A 17,651-nucleotide genomic window follows, 5' to 3' on the forward strand; every position below is an offset into this window, starting at 1 on the left:
CAATGTTCTGTGGAGTCACAACTCGTTGTGCCTGACCTGGACGAGGAGCATCTTCCACTGAAGTCACACCATTTGCGAACTTCCTACTCCATCCGTAGACTTGCTGCTGTGACAAACATGCATCACCGTACTGAGCCATCATTTGTCGATAAATTTCAATAGGTTTCACACCATAACTACGCAAACACCGAATAACAGAACGCTGTTCTTCCCTGGTGCAATTCGCAAGTGGGGTGGTCGTCTTTATACTGATACCGCGACGGTATGTGTGCATCTGCACTATGCTGCCACCTACAGGCCATTCTACAAGCTGTTTGTAGCACGCTTACCAACTTACAGGATAACGGTGCGAAATTTCGATTTGTTATTACAAATTTAAGGTTTTCATTTGACTCAACCTCGTATAATCCAGTTAATGTTTGTTAATGAGTCATTATTCAATCTGTATATTGAGCAAGCAGTAAGGGAAACAAAAGAAAAATTCGGAGTAGGTATTAAAATTCATGGAGAAGAAGTAAAAACTTTGAGGTTCGCCGACGACATTGTAATTCTGTCAGAGACAGCAAAGGACTTGGAAGGGCTGTTGAACGGAATGGACAGTGTCTTGAAAGGAGGATACAAGATGAACATCAACAAAAGCAAAACGAGGATAATGGAATGTAGTCAAATTAAATCGGGTGATGCTGAGGGAATTAGATTAGGAAATGAGACACTTAAAGTAGTAAAGGAGTTTTGCTATTTAGGGAGTAAAATAACTGATGATGGTCGAAGTAGAGAGGATATAAAATGTAGACTGGCAATGGCAAGGAAATCGTTTCTGAAGAAGAGAAATTTGTTAACATCGAGTATAGATTTAAATGTTAGGAAGTCGTTTCTGAAAGTATTTGTATGGAGTGTAGCCATGTATGGAAGTGAAACATGGACGATAACTAGTTTGGACAAGAAGAGAATAGAAGCTTTCGAAATGTGGTGCTACAGAAGAATGCTGAAGATAAGGTGGGTAGATCACATAACTAATGAGGAGGTATTGAATAGGATTGGGGAGAAGAGAAGTTTGTGGCACAACTTGACTACAAGAAGGGATCGGTTGATAGGACATATTTTGAGGCATCAAGGAATCACAAATTTAGCATTGGAGGGCAGCGTGGAGGGTAAAAATCGTAGAGGGAGACCAAGAGATGAATACACTAAGCAGATTCAGAAGGATGTAGGTTGCAGTAAGTACTGGGAGATGAAGAAGCTTGCACAGGCTAGAGTAGCATGGAGAGCTGCATCAAACCAGTCTCAGCACTGAAGACCACCACAACAACAACAATGAGTCATTTGTATTCAAGAAAGATAGTTGTTATTAGTTACGTTCCTGGAGTGCAATAGCAGAACAAAGTTAATTAAAAGTTATTTACTAAAGTATTCCAGTACTAATTATTATAGAATGTTCCACATTCTTACAGCTACCCTACTCGTGCTAGCATCTATCATCCCACTGCAAATCCCATGGGTAGCGAACGAAAAGCATCCTGCATTTGTGTGATATCATGACATGCTGCCATCCACCATCACGTTACTAACCACGTTAATTTTCTCAGTTTACTGCTCAGGCGCGGTAGTTCTCTCAACTAAACTACTAATTGTTGACTGAAGTTTCACTAGATGCGGGGAGAATCACAGTGCAGCATTTTTGCCGCGAATTTACTACACGAAATGGTATTTCATACATTGTTGTACTTGTTCGTGGAAGAGTCTTGCGTTTCTCTCTGTAGTTCTTCTCTCTACGGCTATGTTTGCTAAGTTAGTGATTGCATTTATGTGCTGACCTTTCGTAACTCAACAACTAATATTACTTTTTGTTTGTGTATTGTGATTAAACCAATTACGCCAGGGACCTAGAAACGTCGGAGAGGCTTCGTCCCTCCGTAGCCCTCAGTGGTTCACAACTCTATAACAGGCCACAGCAGTCGACCCACCCTACCGCCACCCCACACCGAACCCAGGGTTACTGTGTGGTTCAGCCTCCAGTGGAAACCTCCCCCCACCCACGCTCCCCCCCCTTCGCCCCCCCCCACGCACCCCCCCCCCCCCCCGGAACGTCTCATACCAGACGAGTCTAACGCCAAATGTTTGCATGGTAAAGTAATTATGGTGTACGCGTATGTGGAGACAGTGTTTGCACAGCAATAGCCGACATAGTGTAACTGAGGCCGAATAACGGGAACCAGCCCCCATTCGCCGGGTTAGATGGGGAACCGCCTTAAAAACCATCCACAGGCTGGCCGGCACACCGGACCTCGACACTAATTCGTGCCGCGGACCTGCACGCCTTCCCGCTCGGGAAGCTGCGCGTTAGACCGCGCGGCTAGCCGGGCGGGCTATATTACTTTTTATTCGAACATAACTATCTGTACTTCGCATTTGGATTTCTGTATGGTTAATGGCGCTAAACACCGCCCTTCTTCTCTGTCCAGTATGTCTCGCCAGAAAAGAATAACAGAGGAAGAATGTTACCGAATATTAATTGATGAAATTCTTCCTAGTGACAACAGCGTTGACAGTGATGAAAACGATGACAATGATCCGACTTTCACTACACATTGAGCAACATCTAATTTTGTTTACAGTCGTATGTCGAGTAGTAGTGATTCTGAAAAGCGAAACTCACCATCGCAGCTCCCTCAGATTTAGTGATTAAATGGCCTAGTGGATAGACCGTCAAAACCTAAACGCAGATCAAGCATGAAAATAGGAAGAAAGTGTGCTTAGCTGTGAAAAAAGACGGAAAATAGAAACAGTGAATAGTCCAAGCTCAAGGTATGCAACGTCGATCGCATTGCAAGTCGCACGAGTTCATGGTTGTGTGGTTACGTTGTTGGATTACGAAGCGAGACATCCGTGTTAAAATTTTCATCGCATCCCTTTTTTTTTTTCACAAAAGTATGAACTGTCCGTCCGGTCACTGACGTGTCTGTTCTCCTTCTGTCGTCTTAGCAATTGTCATACTATACACTGCTTGTAGAACGTGAGTGAAGTGGTAAGAATACATTACCATCGCAAGTAAATGTGATGAATACTGAGAGCAAGCGAGATGCCGTAAAGAACTCTCGCAAAAATGAAAACAACAAATAAACAGGTGTGAACTATGTTACAACAAAGGAATTCAATAGTCAAAATTTCCCAAACGGAACACAGGAGTCATAACATGTGGTACTTTTGAGAACGAATAGGAAGTATGTACGTACACCTCGCTGTTGAAAATTGGCGTTACACCACGACACAGACACAAATCTGAACACAGCGAACAGACACAGTGATCGTACATACAGTTCATAATTTTGTCACAATAATTTATAGGGCATAAAGGAGATCTGAACGCGGATGTCCCCCTTCGTATTTCAGCACCGTGACCACATAACCACGACGTTGGGAGTTTTGGCGATGCGCCTGGTGTTACACATCTTGAGCTTGGACCGTTCACTGTTTATATTTTGCTTCTTTTTTCATAGTTCAGTACACCTTCTTCCTGTATTCATGTTTGATCTGTGTTCAGGTTTTGACGGGCTACCCATTACGCCATGTCCCATAGTGCTCAGAGCCATTTGAACTACTAAATCTGAAGGGTGTGCGATGGGGAGTTCCCCTTGTGAGAATAACAGTGAAAGTGACGAAATAAGTCAAAACAATGCGGTGCTGTTCGCTGTTCCATCAACGGTCACGATGAGCTGGAGCTAGAAAATAAGTGTTTATTGGAAAAGGTGGTGTGGTTGCAGAAATAAGAACAAACTTAATCAAAGCCAGCTGTCTTATTTCGGGAGTAAGAGTGATTTCAGGTGTGCCGCAGGGGAGTGTCATAGGACCGTTGCTATTCACAATATACATAAATGACCTTGTGGATGACATCGGAAGTTCACTGAGGCATTTTGCAGATGATGCTGTGTTGTATCGAGAGGCTGTAACAATGGAAAATTGTACTGAAATGCAGGAGGATCTGCAGAGAATTGACGCATGGTGCAAGGGAATGGCAATTGAATCTCAATGTAGACAAGTGTAATGTGCTGCGAATACATAGAAAGATAGATCCCTTATCAATTAGCTACAAAATAGCAGGTCAGCAACTGGAAGCAGTTAATTCCATAAATTATCTGGGAGTACGCATTAGGAGTGATTTAAAATGGAATGTTCATATAAAGTTGATCGTCGGTAAAGCAGATGCCAGACTGAGATTCATTGGAAGAATCGTAAGGAAATGCAATCCGAAAACAAAGGAAGTAGGTTACAGTACACTAGTTCGCCCACTGCTTGAACACTGCTCAGCAGTGTGCGATCCGTACCAGATAGGGTTGATAGAAGAGATAGAGAAGATCCAACGGAGAGCAGCGCGCTTCGTTACAGGATCATTTAGTAATCGCGAAAGCGTTGCGGAGATGATAGATAAACTCCAGTGGAAGACTCTGCACGAGAGACGCTCAGTAGCTCGGTACGGGCTTTTGTTAAACTTTCGAGAACATACCTTCACCGAAGAGTCAAGCAGTATATTGCTCCCTCCTACGTGTACCTCGCGAAGGGACCATGAGGATAAAATCAGAGAGATTAGAGCCCACACAGAAGCATACCGACAATCCTTCTTTCCACGAACAATACGAGACTGGAATAGAAGGGAGAACAGATAGAGGTACTCAAGGTACCCTCCGCCACACACTGTCAGGTGGCTTGCGGAGTATGGATGTAGATGTAGATGTAGATGTAGATGTAGAACGTTTGTCAACCACATAGTGTATCAAACCAGTTTGAATGCAACGCAGACAAGCAAATTTCTCGTCCCCACCCAAGTACACGATATAAAAACTTTTGACGGAATACATCTTAACTTGTGAATCGCTGAAAAACCTAGCTACAGAGAATACTGCAGCACTGACCTAGAAGTTGGTGAAAGTTGTATATAGAAGCTAATGCCAGTAAAAAGATTTAGTTGGTTACTGAGTAAATTGCACCTCAATGATAATTCTGTGATTCGCGACAGAAACTGTCACAATTATGACAAACTATACAAACTACATCCGTGGCTAGATCATTTGAACAGCAAATTGCAAGACTGCTGTACGCCACATCAGAATCTCGCTATTCATGAAGCATGATTAATTTCAAAGGCAGATAATCTCTCAGACAGTATATGAGAGAAAAACCTGCAAATAGAGGATACAAAGTGTTAATGTTATGTGATGAATCGTCATACAACTTGAAATTTGATATTTATACAGGAAATGTTTCACAATCTCCAATAGTAGGCTTAGGATGTAAAATGGTTCTAAATTATATCAGTGACCTTCATGGAAAGAATCATTTTTATGGATGGTTATACCATATGATCCGTTTCACAACTTCAAGTCCAATCGTCTGCACATTTGTTGAACAATAAATCTCAGAAGGGAAAAAAATGCCAAAACTCAAGGAGGAAAAGGAATTTGAGAGAGGGAAATTCGATTAGAGAATTAGCAATGCTGGAGAAGTTATCTGTAGATGCAATGATAACATGGCAGCCAGCATGATTTCTACGTGTCATGCATCATCGTATGTCTCCACAGTAAGTGGCAAGATGGGAGGTGGAAGAATATCGAATATCACTTGCCTTCTTGTGTTGAAAGATTGCAATTGCAGCATGAACTACGTCGAAAATTTTGATCGACTGAAGTCACAAAATGATTCAGACAGAAAAAGAAGAAATGGTAGATGAGCTGTTCTTTGACATTGTAGACTGCTTTGTAACAAATGTATTGATTGTGCACAAGGAGATTGAAGTGGAACAGTTATCCAATAGAAGATGTGCACTTTGCGGCTCAAGAAGAATCCCGGTCCAAACTGTGTGGATGCGTTCAGTGTGCAAAGTATCTTTGCGCCCGAGAGCAGGCAAGAACTGTTTCAAGAGATATCACGAAAACTTAAAGAAAGTTATACCAAAGTTGAACCACCAACTATCGAACTTGTATTCCGTAATGGGACTGTGGTTAGCTGCGGTGACCAAATTTAATGCAAAATAATGTTGTTGTTAAGGTGAATTTTTAAAAACCTACCGTAGAAAACATATCACAATAATAAAAATTAAGTGTTACAAGTCGATCATATATGAAATATGTAAATTATTGTCCATGCCGCTCCAGGACAAATTTTTTTGGCGTTTACTTGCCCCTCAAAGAATTAACCTGATTTCCCAAAAACCTCGCTAGTCGAAGAGAGACCAAAATAAGGAAACGTATATCTCGGCTTAGCCGTAGCCACTCTACCGTTTCTGAAAAAATGAGAGTCAAAGTTTTCGAGCTACGTCATGTACCTTTGAACTAGCAGATAGTTCTTCCGAAGCGGTGGAATAGTGACTAGAGTCGCGGGTTCACACATTTTGCGCCATCCCCCCCTCCACCCTCCCGTGTTCGAAATACGATTACTATTTTTATTTTTCGTTTATTTATGCATATCCGCCAAAAGTTACTACACGAATGTCTTCCAATGTGTGCCGAAATAACGTTTTCGTTATTGGACTACAAATAGTATGTCGGGTAAATGAATGAAAAAAAAATAAATGAAAGAAAACATTACTCGAAATTGTTTTCGGTGAAATTCCTGTAGTTTGTCTTCATTCGTAATCAATTGCAAGCGCCAGTTCTTGGTGAAGTTATCCTTTATGTGTGCTTTGCCGCGAAATTATTGCCAACGCGTGACATCTTCAGCAACGTTAACGACGTTATATGAGGTTTCGAGATTGCAACCGGATCATGTTAACTTCTTACGACAATAATTCGGCTGGACGATTGCCGGCCGAAATATTGTGGCAAGAAGTTAACATGATCCGGCTGCAGTTCCGAAACCTCATAGAATATTCAATGCGCCGGGAAAACCTCAAGAATCGCAACGTTAACGACGTTTCTTTCCCGATCGAGACTTTGCGACGAAATGCCGCTGTGGAAAACCTGCCTTTGCGCGATGTTCATGCTGTACCGAATTTCAAAGTTTCGAATGTTTCTATGATCCGTATAATCCAAATGCACACAATCTTCCTGAAGAATAAACATCAGAATTTCATATTAGAACTAAGAATTGATATAAGAATGAAATACAAGAATGCGAACCTCTGAATATACCATACTCACACATCTATCATACAATAAATGTATGACAGTTATTGTGAACCCAGATGAAATTTTACACTTAATATAACGCTCTTGTATTCTCTAACTTGATGAGAAACATTCATGTTGTAATCTTCTACGGACAGCCCGCATCTCGTGGTCGTGCGGTAGCGTTCTCGCTTCCCACGCCCGGGTTCCCGGGTTCGATTCCCGGCGGGGTCAGGGATTTTCTCTGCCTCGTGATGGCTGGGTGTTGTGTGCTGTCCTTAGGTTAGTTAGGTTTAAGTAGTTCTAAGTTCTAGGGGACTTATGACCACAGCAGTTGAGTCCCATAGTGCTCAGAGCCATTTGAACCAATCTTCTACGGACATGAGTAGATACATAAAAAAAAAAAACAATACTACCGTTTCGTAAACGGACGCAAATAGTGAGAAACCTCAACGCTAGCCACTATGCCACCGCTTTGGCTTAGCTATTTACTCGCTCAAAAACACATAAAGCACTCGGAAACTTTGACTGTCACTTCCTCAGAAACTGTCGAGTATCTTCGGATAAGCCACTCAATTTGGCTTCTCTTCCACTGAGCGAAGTTTGTGGGAAATAGTGTTATGGCTCCTGCCGTGTTCCCCTTGTAAGTCTCCGTGCATTCAGTTTGCAATAGATTGTTTTACAGTAAACAAGAAGCCCCTTCCTGACACATTAGTACCGCCTGCTGAACCGGGAGACGAACGTAGAAATTTTGACTTTCCTGGGTAAGTGGTGCAGCAACTGAGCTATCCGAGCACGACACACTTCCCTTCTACCAGTACATCTTCTACTACCTTCCAAACTTATCTGCAGTGCCCTTTCTTCCAGGAAGGACTACCCTGCAAGGTGTGCAGGAGAACTACTTGAGGTTTGGAAAGTAGGAGATTGGGTTCTGGCGGAAGTGAAGTTGTGAGGGCAAGTTATGAGTCCTACTTGGATAATGCCTGCGAAACAACATACGGCTGCAGGGCAGAAGGACTTACGCACATACGTCGTTTTTATTATAATCATTAAAGTATCTCTAATGGTTAACTGTAGCTAGTCGTTAAGCAGGTAACTCATGTGATCTTCATACTGCTGTAGCTTGTGGAGTGTTCATGACTCCGGCACATTTGTCTATCTATATTTTATAAATACATCATCATCTTTCGAAGTTCATGCTGGTTTTGAAATGCAGCCTGTGGTAGTGTTTCTTTATGTCCTCAACTTTCATTTGATATTTCATATGATGTAATCGCTCCAGTTGTTTAATTTTTGTTGATTTCTATTGTTCAAATGGTTCAAATGGCTCTGAGCACCATGGGACTCAACTGCTGTGGTCATGAGTCCCCTAGAACTTAGAACTACTTAAACCTAACTAACCTAAGGACATCACACACAGCCATGCCCGAGGCAGGATTCGAACCTGCGACCGTAGCAGTCGCACGGTTCCGGACTGCGCGCCTAGAACCGCGAGACCACCGCGGCCGGCCTTCTATTGTCTGTTGTGTAATATTCATAACTAAAAGTAGAAGTAACTTTCTTAATACGCTACTTGTCGTAGAATCGCGCTTGCAAATAACTCGTCTTATCGCGCAGTTCCATAGTGTATTTGGTTTTATTGTGACATGTTTTAAGGTCTGTAACGTAGTTTCCCTAAAAATGTGATTTCTTCCTCATATTTCGTACACTGTAGACGCCATTTGTCTTCCCTGCCGGCCGCTGTGGCCGAGCTGTTCTAGGTGCTTCAGTCCGGAACCGCGCTGCTGCTACTGTCGCAGGTTCAAATCCTGCCTCGGGCATGGATGTGTGTGATGTCCTTAGGTTAGTTAGGTTTGAGTAGTTCTAAGTCTAGCGGGCTGATGACCTCAGATGTTATAGTCTGGGAGACGAGTCTTTGGTATTGACAGCTCGGTAGCGTCTTTCCGTTGACTAGCGAACGCAGGCAGGCAGCCAATGACGGCCTGACTTTGAGCGGGTAGCAAGGGCCACGTTGCCGCTCTGGAACCCGGTCGCGCGCGCTTATGAAACTTACCAGTGTCTCGCGTGTAGGCGATGCGGTCGTTCGTCGTTTGTCTGAAGTTGAATTCGCAGTTTATTTCGTTTTTGTTGTTTTTAGTGTTTCTTTGTTTACGTTTCGACGTAAACAATGTCTAGTGCGCCGGGTAGTACCAGCCCAACACAAGAAGTGAAACGGAGGAAGAAAAGTGTGCTACACACCCAGGTCCGTGAATTCGTGTGCTCTGTGAGGGATTACTTTGAGAAAGAAAAGGGCAAAGGTGGGCCCTTAATTCCTGTTGTTCAGGTTGTGAAGAGAACTGCAGCAGCATTGAAAATAAGTAAGAACACTGTTGTAAAGATAGGGAAAGAACAGTATAGTGTAGATTGTGATGAGAGTGGCACAACAAAGCTGCACACACCAGGAAAGAAGCGACCGAGAAATAAGCAGGTGACAGCTTTGGACGATTTTCAGAAAGACGCTATTCGTCGTCATATATACAGCTATTATAAGAGAAGGGAACATCCCACTCTATCTAAATTACAGGTGTCGCTTCAGAAAGACGATCTTTTTAAAGGGAGCAAATTTTCATTGCGTACAGTGTTGAAAGACATAGGCTTCAGCGACTCACTGTTTAACGGACGCAAAATATTAATGGAAAGGACAGATGTAGTTGCATGGCGGTGCAGATTTCTGCGCAGGATCATGGGTGTGGAATTCGAAAGTATAGTGTGGTTAGATGAAACTTGGGTCAATGCCAGCCATTCTTTACGTAGAGGCTGGAATGATGGAACGCCCGAGGGGACAATGGCAGTGCCTGTTGGCAAAGGAGGGCGTATTATTGTCTTACATGCAGGAACATCGAAAGGTTTTGTGCCAAACTGCTTGAAAATGTTTCGGTCAAAAAAGACGGGAGATTACCATGAAGAAATGAACAGTGCAGTATTTCAAGAATGGTTCGAGACATCGCTTATGACGAATCTGACAAGTCCATCAGTGATTGTTATGGACAATGCGCCTTATCATTCCGTTGTTCACGATAAGGCACCAACCTTGGCAACAAAAAAAGACGATATCATTCAGTGGTTGAAACGGCGAAAAGTAGATTTCAGAGAAAATTTAAGGAAGGCGGAACTGCTCGAAATTGTGGCACAAAAGAAACCCCAGTTTCCAACATATGTAATTGACGAGATTGCTAAAAGGCGCCCGCATCTCGTGGTCGTGCGCTAGCGTTCTCGCTTCCCACGCCCGGGTTCCCGGGTTCGATTCCCGGCGGGGTCAGGGATTTTCTCTGCCTCGTGATGGCTGGGTGTTGTGTGCTGTCCTTAGGTTAGTTAGGTTTAAGTAGTTCTAAGTTCTAGGGGACTTATGACCACAGCAGTTGAGTCCCATAGTGCTCAGAGCCATTTGAACCATTTTTTTTGCTAAAAGGCACGGGCATGAAATCGTTCGGATTCCTCCATACCACTGTCACTTCAATGCAATTGAAGGAGTGTGGGCGCAGATAAAAAATTACATTTCTGCAAACAATAAAAAATTCACGATCTCTGAAGTGAAAACTCTCCTTTCAGCAGCTATCAATAAAGTGACAAGCGAGACATGGGCTAAAATTGTAAACAACACTGCAAGTGCCATCAGAGAGGCGGCCAAAACCGAAGGGGTTGTGGAAGAATGCATCGAAAATTTAATTATACATCTGGGAGAGAGCAGTGATAGTTCGAGTAGTGCTGAGGAAGACAATGTCAAATCAGATTCTGACAGTGATGTGAGTGGTGTTTTTCCATTACAGTAACTACAACGTATTCAGGAATGTAGGGAGGGAGTTTGCTATCGATCTACAACCAGATCATCATATTCTGAGTACTTTCTTCAGATTATAACTCTTAATACACTGACCAATTATTCTGTAGCTTGTAGTAGAACAAATTAATAATGCTAATACTTAACAATGGAAACCAAAACTGCTAATGTTCAACAACTTGCGAAAATAGTTTTCATTTCAGTTGTGAAGTTTAACAAATAACTTTATTATGTTTCAGCATCTTAGATACTTGAACTAAATAGCTCTTATCAGTTTTCGAGTTAATACACTCCTGGAAATGGAAAAAAGAACACATTGACACCGGTGTGTCAGACCCACCATACTTGCTCCGGACACTGCGAGAGGGCTGTACAAGCAATGATCACACGCACGGCACAGCGGACACACCAGGAACCGCGGTGTTGGCCGTCGAATGGCGCTAACTGCGCAGCATTTGTGCACCGCCGCCGTCAGTGTCAGCCAGTTTGCCGTGGCATACGTAGCTCCATCGCAGTTGTTAACACTGGTAGCATGCCGCGACAGCGTGGACGTGAACCGTATGTGCAGTTGACGGACTTTGAGCGAGGGCGTATAGTGGGCATGCGGGAGGCCGGGTGGACGTACCGCCGAATTGCTCAACACGTGGGGCGTGATGTCTCCACAGTACATCGATGTTGTCGCCAGTGGTCGGCGGAAGGAGCACGTGCCTGTCGACCTGGGACCGGACCGCAGCGACGCACGGATGCACGCCAAGACCGTAGGATCCTACGCAGTGCCGTAGGGGACCGCACCGCCACTTCCCAGCAAATTAGGGACACTGTTGCTCCTGGGGTATCGGCGAGGACCATTCGCAACCGTCTCCATGAAGCTGGGCTACGGTCCCGCACACCGTTAGGCCGTCTTCCGCTCACGCCCCAACATCGTGCAGCCCGCCTCCAGTGGTGTCGCGACAGGCGTGAATGGAGGGACGAATGGAGACGTGTCGTCTTCAGCGATGAGAGTCGCTTCTGCCTTGGTGCCAATGATGGTCGTATGCGTGTTTGGCGCCGTGCAGGTGAGCGCCACAATCAGGACTGCATACGACCGAGGCACACAGGGCCAACACCCGGCATCATGGTGTGGGGAGCGATCTCCTACACTGGCCGTACACCACTGAATAGTGCACGGTACATCCAAACCGTCATCGAACCCATCGTTCTACCATTCCTAGACCGGCAAGGGAACTTGCTGTTGCAACAGGACAATGCACGTCCGCATGTATCCCGTGCCACCCAACGTGCTCTAGAAGGTATAAGTCAACTACCCTGGCCAGCAAGATCTCCGGATCTGTCCCCCATTGAGCATGTTTGGGACTGGATGAAGCGTCGTCTCACGCGGTCTGCACGTCCAGCACGAACGCTGGTCCAACTGAGGCGCCAGGTGGAAATGGCATGGCAAGCCGTTCCACAGGACTACATCCAGCATCTCTTTGATCGTCTCCATGGGAGAATAGCAGCCTGCATTGCTGCGAAAGGTGGATATACACTGTACTAGTGCCGACATTGTGCATGCTCTGTTGCCTGTGTCTATGTGCCTGTGGTTCTGTCAGTGTGATCATGTGATGTATCTGACCCCAGGAATGTGTCAATAAAGTTTCCCCTTCCTGGGACAATGAATTCACGGTGTTCTTATTTCAATTTCCAGGAGTGTATATTTCATGCATAAACTTTAAATAAATTCACGCGTACCAATACGACTTGTATTTTGTCTCGCTTTTATTTCTGCTGCTAGAGAATGCGTGTAGCAGACAGGGCGCCGCGTGCTGTGAGCCACGTTCGGCAACAGCGCCGTCTGCCCACCGGAACTGTCAGTACCAATCACTCGTCTCACGGACTATAAGTCCCATAGTGCTCAGAGCCATTTGAACCATTTCGAACCTTTCAATATTTTTTTGAGCTCTGAAGCCAAGTTCAGTCACACCCCAGATGTGTTCGACTGGGTTCAGATCTGGCCACGTCAATTTGAACCAGCCAGTGTGTTTCTCGAACAACTGCATCACATTCCTGGTCTTGTGACATGGTGTTTTACCTGGTTGAAAATTGACACTGTCATCGTCAAACTTGATCGTCATGAAGGGGTGTCGTGGTCTGCAACAAGTGTACGATACTACTTGGGCATCATGGTAACTTGCACGAGCTGTTCTGGAGCCATGGATGTGCATATCAGTGTTCCACCGATCATAATGGAGCCACCGCCAGCTTGTCTTCGTGGCACAGTACAGTTTTTGGTTGGTTTGCGGGAGTGGACCAGACAGCGAGATCATCTGTCCCATAAGATTAGGGAAGGATTGGGAAGGAAATTGTCCGTGCCCTTTCAAAGGAACCATCACGGCATTTGGCCCAAGAAATTCAGGGAAATCACGGAAAACCTACATCAGGATGGCCGGACGCGGATTTGAACCGCCGTTCTCCCGAATGCGAGTCGAATGTGCTAACCACTGCGCCTCCTCGGTCGGTGCAGTACAGGTGTCGAGGAGCTGTTCCCCTAGACAACGATGGGATCAAGCCCTCCCATCGGCGTTGTGAAGAAGATATCGGGATTCGTTAGACCATGCAACACTCTGCCACTGCGCCAACGTCCAGTGCCGATGATCACGTGCCCAATTCAGTCGTAGTTGCTGATGTCGCGGTGTTAAAATTGGCACATGCATAGGTCGTCCGCTGCGGAGGCCTCTCGTTAGGAGTGTTCCGTGCACTGTGTGTTCAGATACACTCGTACTCTGCCCAGCATTAATCTCTGATGTTAGTTGTGCCACTGTTCTCCACCTTTCCTGTTTTACCAGTGTCCCCAGCCTACGATGTCCGACATCTGTAATGCGGGGTTGCTGCCCGACCCCTCAATGTGCGGACGTGGTTTCATCTTTGTTTCGTCACGTGTTGAAGATGCTTACCAGGCCACTCCCCGAACACCCGACAAGTCATGCACTCCGTCTTCAGGCCACAAGTGGCCCACCGGGACCATCCGACCGCCGTATCATCCTCAGATGAGGATGCGGATAGGAGGGGCGTGTGGTCAGCACACCACTCTCCAAAATGTCGTGTGACGAGAGCCTCCCGTCGGGTAGACCATTCGCCTGGTGCAAGTCTTTCGATTTGACGCCACTTCGGCGACTTGCGCGTCGATGGAGATGAAATGATGATGATTAGGACAACACAACACAAAGTCCCTGAGCGGAGAAAATCTCCGACCCAGCCGGGAATCGAACCCGGGCCCTTTGGATTGACAGTCTGTCGCGCTGACCACTCAGCTACCGGGGGCGGACCGACAAGTCATGCAGTTTCCGAAATGCTCTGACCGAGCGTCCGGGTCATCACAATCTGCCCTCGGTCAAACTCGGATAGATCTCGCGGCTTCCCCATTCCACTCACTGGAAGCATGCTCACTGATACTACACTACTGGCCATTAAAAGTGCTACACCACGAAGATGACGTGCTACAGACGCGAAATTTAACCGACAGGAAGAACATGCTGTGATATGCAAATGATTAGCTTTTCAGAATATTCACACAAGGCTGGCACCGGTGGCGACACCTACAACGTGCTGACATGAGGAATGTTTCCAACCGATTTCTCATACACAAACAGCAGTTGACCGATGTTGCCTGGTGAAACGTTGTTGTGATGCCTCGTGTAAGGAGGAGAAATGCGTACCGTCACGTTTCCGACTTTGATAAAGGTCGGATTGTAGCCTATCGCGATTGCGGTTTATCGTATCGCGACATTGCTGCTCGCGTTGGTCGAGATACAATGACTGTTAGCAGAATATGGAATCGGTGGGTTCAGGAGGGTAATACGGAACGCCGTGCTGGATCCCAACGGCCTCGTATCACTACCAGTCGAGATGACAGGCATCTTATCCGCACGGCTGTTACGGATCGTGCAGCCACGTCACGATCCCTGAGTGAACAGATGGGGACGTTTGCAAGAAAACAACCATCTGCACCAACAGTTCGACGACGGTTGCAGCACCATGGACTATCAGCTCGGAGACCATGGCTGCGGTTACCCTTGACGCTGCATCACAGACAGGAGCGCCTGCGATGGTGTACTCAACGACGATCCTGGGTGCACGAATGGGAAAACTTCATTTTTCCTGATGAATCGAGGTTCTGTTTACAGCATCATGATGGTCGCATCCGTGTTTGGCGACATCGCGGTGAACGCACACTGGAAGCGTGTATTCGTCATCGCCATACTGGCGTATCACCCGGCGTGATGGAATGGGGTGCCATTGGTTACACGTCTCGGTCACCTCTTGTTCGCATTGACGGCACTTTGAACAGTGGACGTTACATTTCTTATGTGTTACGACCCGTGGTTCTACCCTTCATTCGAGCCCTGCGAAACCCTACATTTCAATCGGACAATGCACGGCCGCATGTTGCAGGTTCTGTACGGGCCTTTCTGGATACAGAAAATGTTCGACTGCTGCCCTGGCCAGCACATTCTCCAGATCTCTCACCAACTTAAAACGTCTGGTCAATGGTGGTCGAGCAAGTGGCTCGCCACAATACGCCAGTCACTACTCTTGATGAACTGTGGTATCGTGTTGAAGCTGCATGGGCAACTGTACCTGTACACGCCATGCAAGATCTGTTTGACTCAATGCCCGGGCGTATCAAGGTCGTTATTACGGCCAGAGGTGGTTGTTCTGGGTACTAATTTCTCAGGATCTATGCACCGCAATCGCGTGAAAATGTAATCACATGTCAGTTCCAGTATAATATATTTGTCCAATGAATACCCGTTTATCATCTGCATTTCTTCTTGGTGTAGCATTTTTAATGGGCAGTAGTGTACATGCACCCTGCGTGTGTCTGACTAGCAGTCGTTCCTCGCCAGGGTTTATACTGATAGCAGGTGATAATGTTCTTGCTGATCAGTGTATTGTCTTTTACGCCCGCCACTGCCCCTGACTGACGCTGCGCGGTTGTGTCGCGGTGTGCCCACAGCTGCAGGAGAAGTACCCGTTCCTGTTCCAAGTGCTGGAGCGGCTGCCGCCGGAGGACCTGATCGCGCGCGTCTACCGCGACCGGCTGCGCACCACCTACCAGGCCGACTACTGCCGCGACGGCGACCTGCCTCCGGAGCAGTACGCGGCCGTGGTGGCCGCCGCCCCCGCCGCGGGGGGCGTGGCGCCGCCGGCCACGCAGGGCGCGTCGCTGCCCGGCGACGAGTGCCGCCCCCGCATGAAGGCGCCCTCGTGCCTCGCGGCGCGCGCCGCCACCGTCTCCAAGCAGCCGCACACCAAGGAGAAGAAGGAGGGCGGCGGTAAGGAAGCCGACACCGGTCGCACGGCCGACATTTCACTGTCTAATTCATTTCTTCCCTGACCGGTTAGCATTTCCAGCACGTACCAACCCTGATGGTCTCGTTATTTTTCTGTGTCGTGCATCATTGTTCCGATAGAGGGCATACGAGCAAGTGGCCCGCATCTTCTGTGGTCCTGCTCTCGCAGGACTTGCCTTCATCAGCTGGAAGAGTGCATCATTTTTCGATGTTGATCTTACAGCTGGGCACGTCACCTAAGACGTCTGACAAGGGAACCTCCCCATCGCACCCCCCCCCCCCCCCCCCCCAGATTTAGTTATAAGTTGGCACAGTGGATAGGCCTTGAAAAACTGTACACAGATCAATCGAGAAAACAGGAAGAAGTTATGTGGAACTATGAAAAAATAAGCAAAATATACAAACTGAGTAGTCCATGCGCAAGATAGACAACATCAAGGAGCGTGTGAAATCAGGTGCGGCGTGGTCCCGTGGTTAGCGTGAGCAGCGGCGGAACTAGAGGTCCTTGATTCAAATCTTCCCTGGAGCGAAAATTTTAATTTTTTATTTTCAGACAATTATCAAAGTTCAGGCACTCACACATAATCAACTTTGCTCTCCAAAATTCCAGGACATGTTCAGATTTGCTTGGACATATGCAGGATTTGACTGTCTACACACGGAAAAATTCGAAAACGTTAAAAACATATGTTTTGACAGAGCACAGGGAAAACTGTACGACTGTGATTCTGTTGCATTCATTTGTTGCAGTTTATGTGACAAACTCTTATGTTTTCATATTTTTTTTTAGAGTGATTATCACATCCACTAGAAAACCTAAATCGGGCAAGGTAGAAGAATCTTTTTACCCATTCGCCAAGTGTATAAGTTAGGTGTGTCGACAACATATTCCTGTCATGTGACGCACATGCCGTCACCAGTGTCGTATAGAATATATATGAGACGTGTTTTCCTGTAGAGGAATCGGTTGACCTATGACCTTGCGAACAAATGTTTTCCGTTCCCATGGGAGTGGCACGTCCTTTCGTCTACTAATCGCACGGTTTTGCGGTGCGGTCGCAAAACACAGACACTAAACTTATTACAGTGAACAGAGACGACAATGAACGAACGGAGAGATCATAACTTTGCGAAAATAAAGAAAGTAACTTTTCACTTGACGGAAGACTTGAACCAAGGACCTCTCGTTCAGCAGCTGCTCTTGCTAACCGTGGGACCACGGCGCTCCGGAGCTGACGCTGTCCTTGATGTTACCTGTCTTGCGCATGGACTACTCAGTTTGTATATTTTGCTTATTTTTTTCATAGTTCCACACAACTTCTTCCTATTTTCTCGATTGACCTGTGTTTAGTTTCTCAAGGCCTATCCACCGTGCCAACTTATAACTAAATCTGTGGGGTGTGCGAT

The 17,651-nt window shown here is 46.1% G+C and overlaps 1 protein-coding gene across 1 annotated transcript in view; it reads left to right on the forward strand.

Annotated features, from left to right (window-relative positions):
- LOC126195554 (uncharacterized) overlaps positions 1 to 17,651 on the forward strand; it is a 74,610-nt gene that overhangs the window by 34,365 nt on the left and 22,594 nt on the right. Inside the window, exon 3 of the mRNA XM_049934178.1 lies at positions 15,908 to 16,226. Coding sequence (XP_049790135.1) covers positions 15,908 to 16,226 — 319 coding nt within the window. The remainder of the gene's footprint in view (positions 1 to 15,907; positions 16,227 to 17,651) is intronic.

Source organism: Schistocerca nitens, chromosome 7, assembly GCF_023898315.1.
Source record: "Schistocerca nitens isolate TAMUIC-IGC-003100 chromosome 7, iqSchNite1.1, whole genome shotgun sequence".
Lineage (NCBI taxonomy): Eukaryota > Metazoa > Arthropoda > Insecta > Orthoptera > Acrididae > Schistocerca > Schistocerca nitens.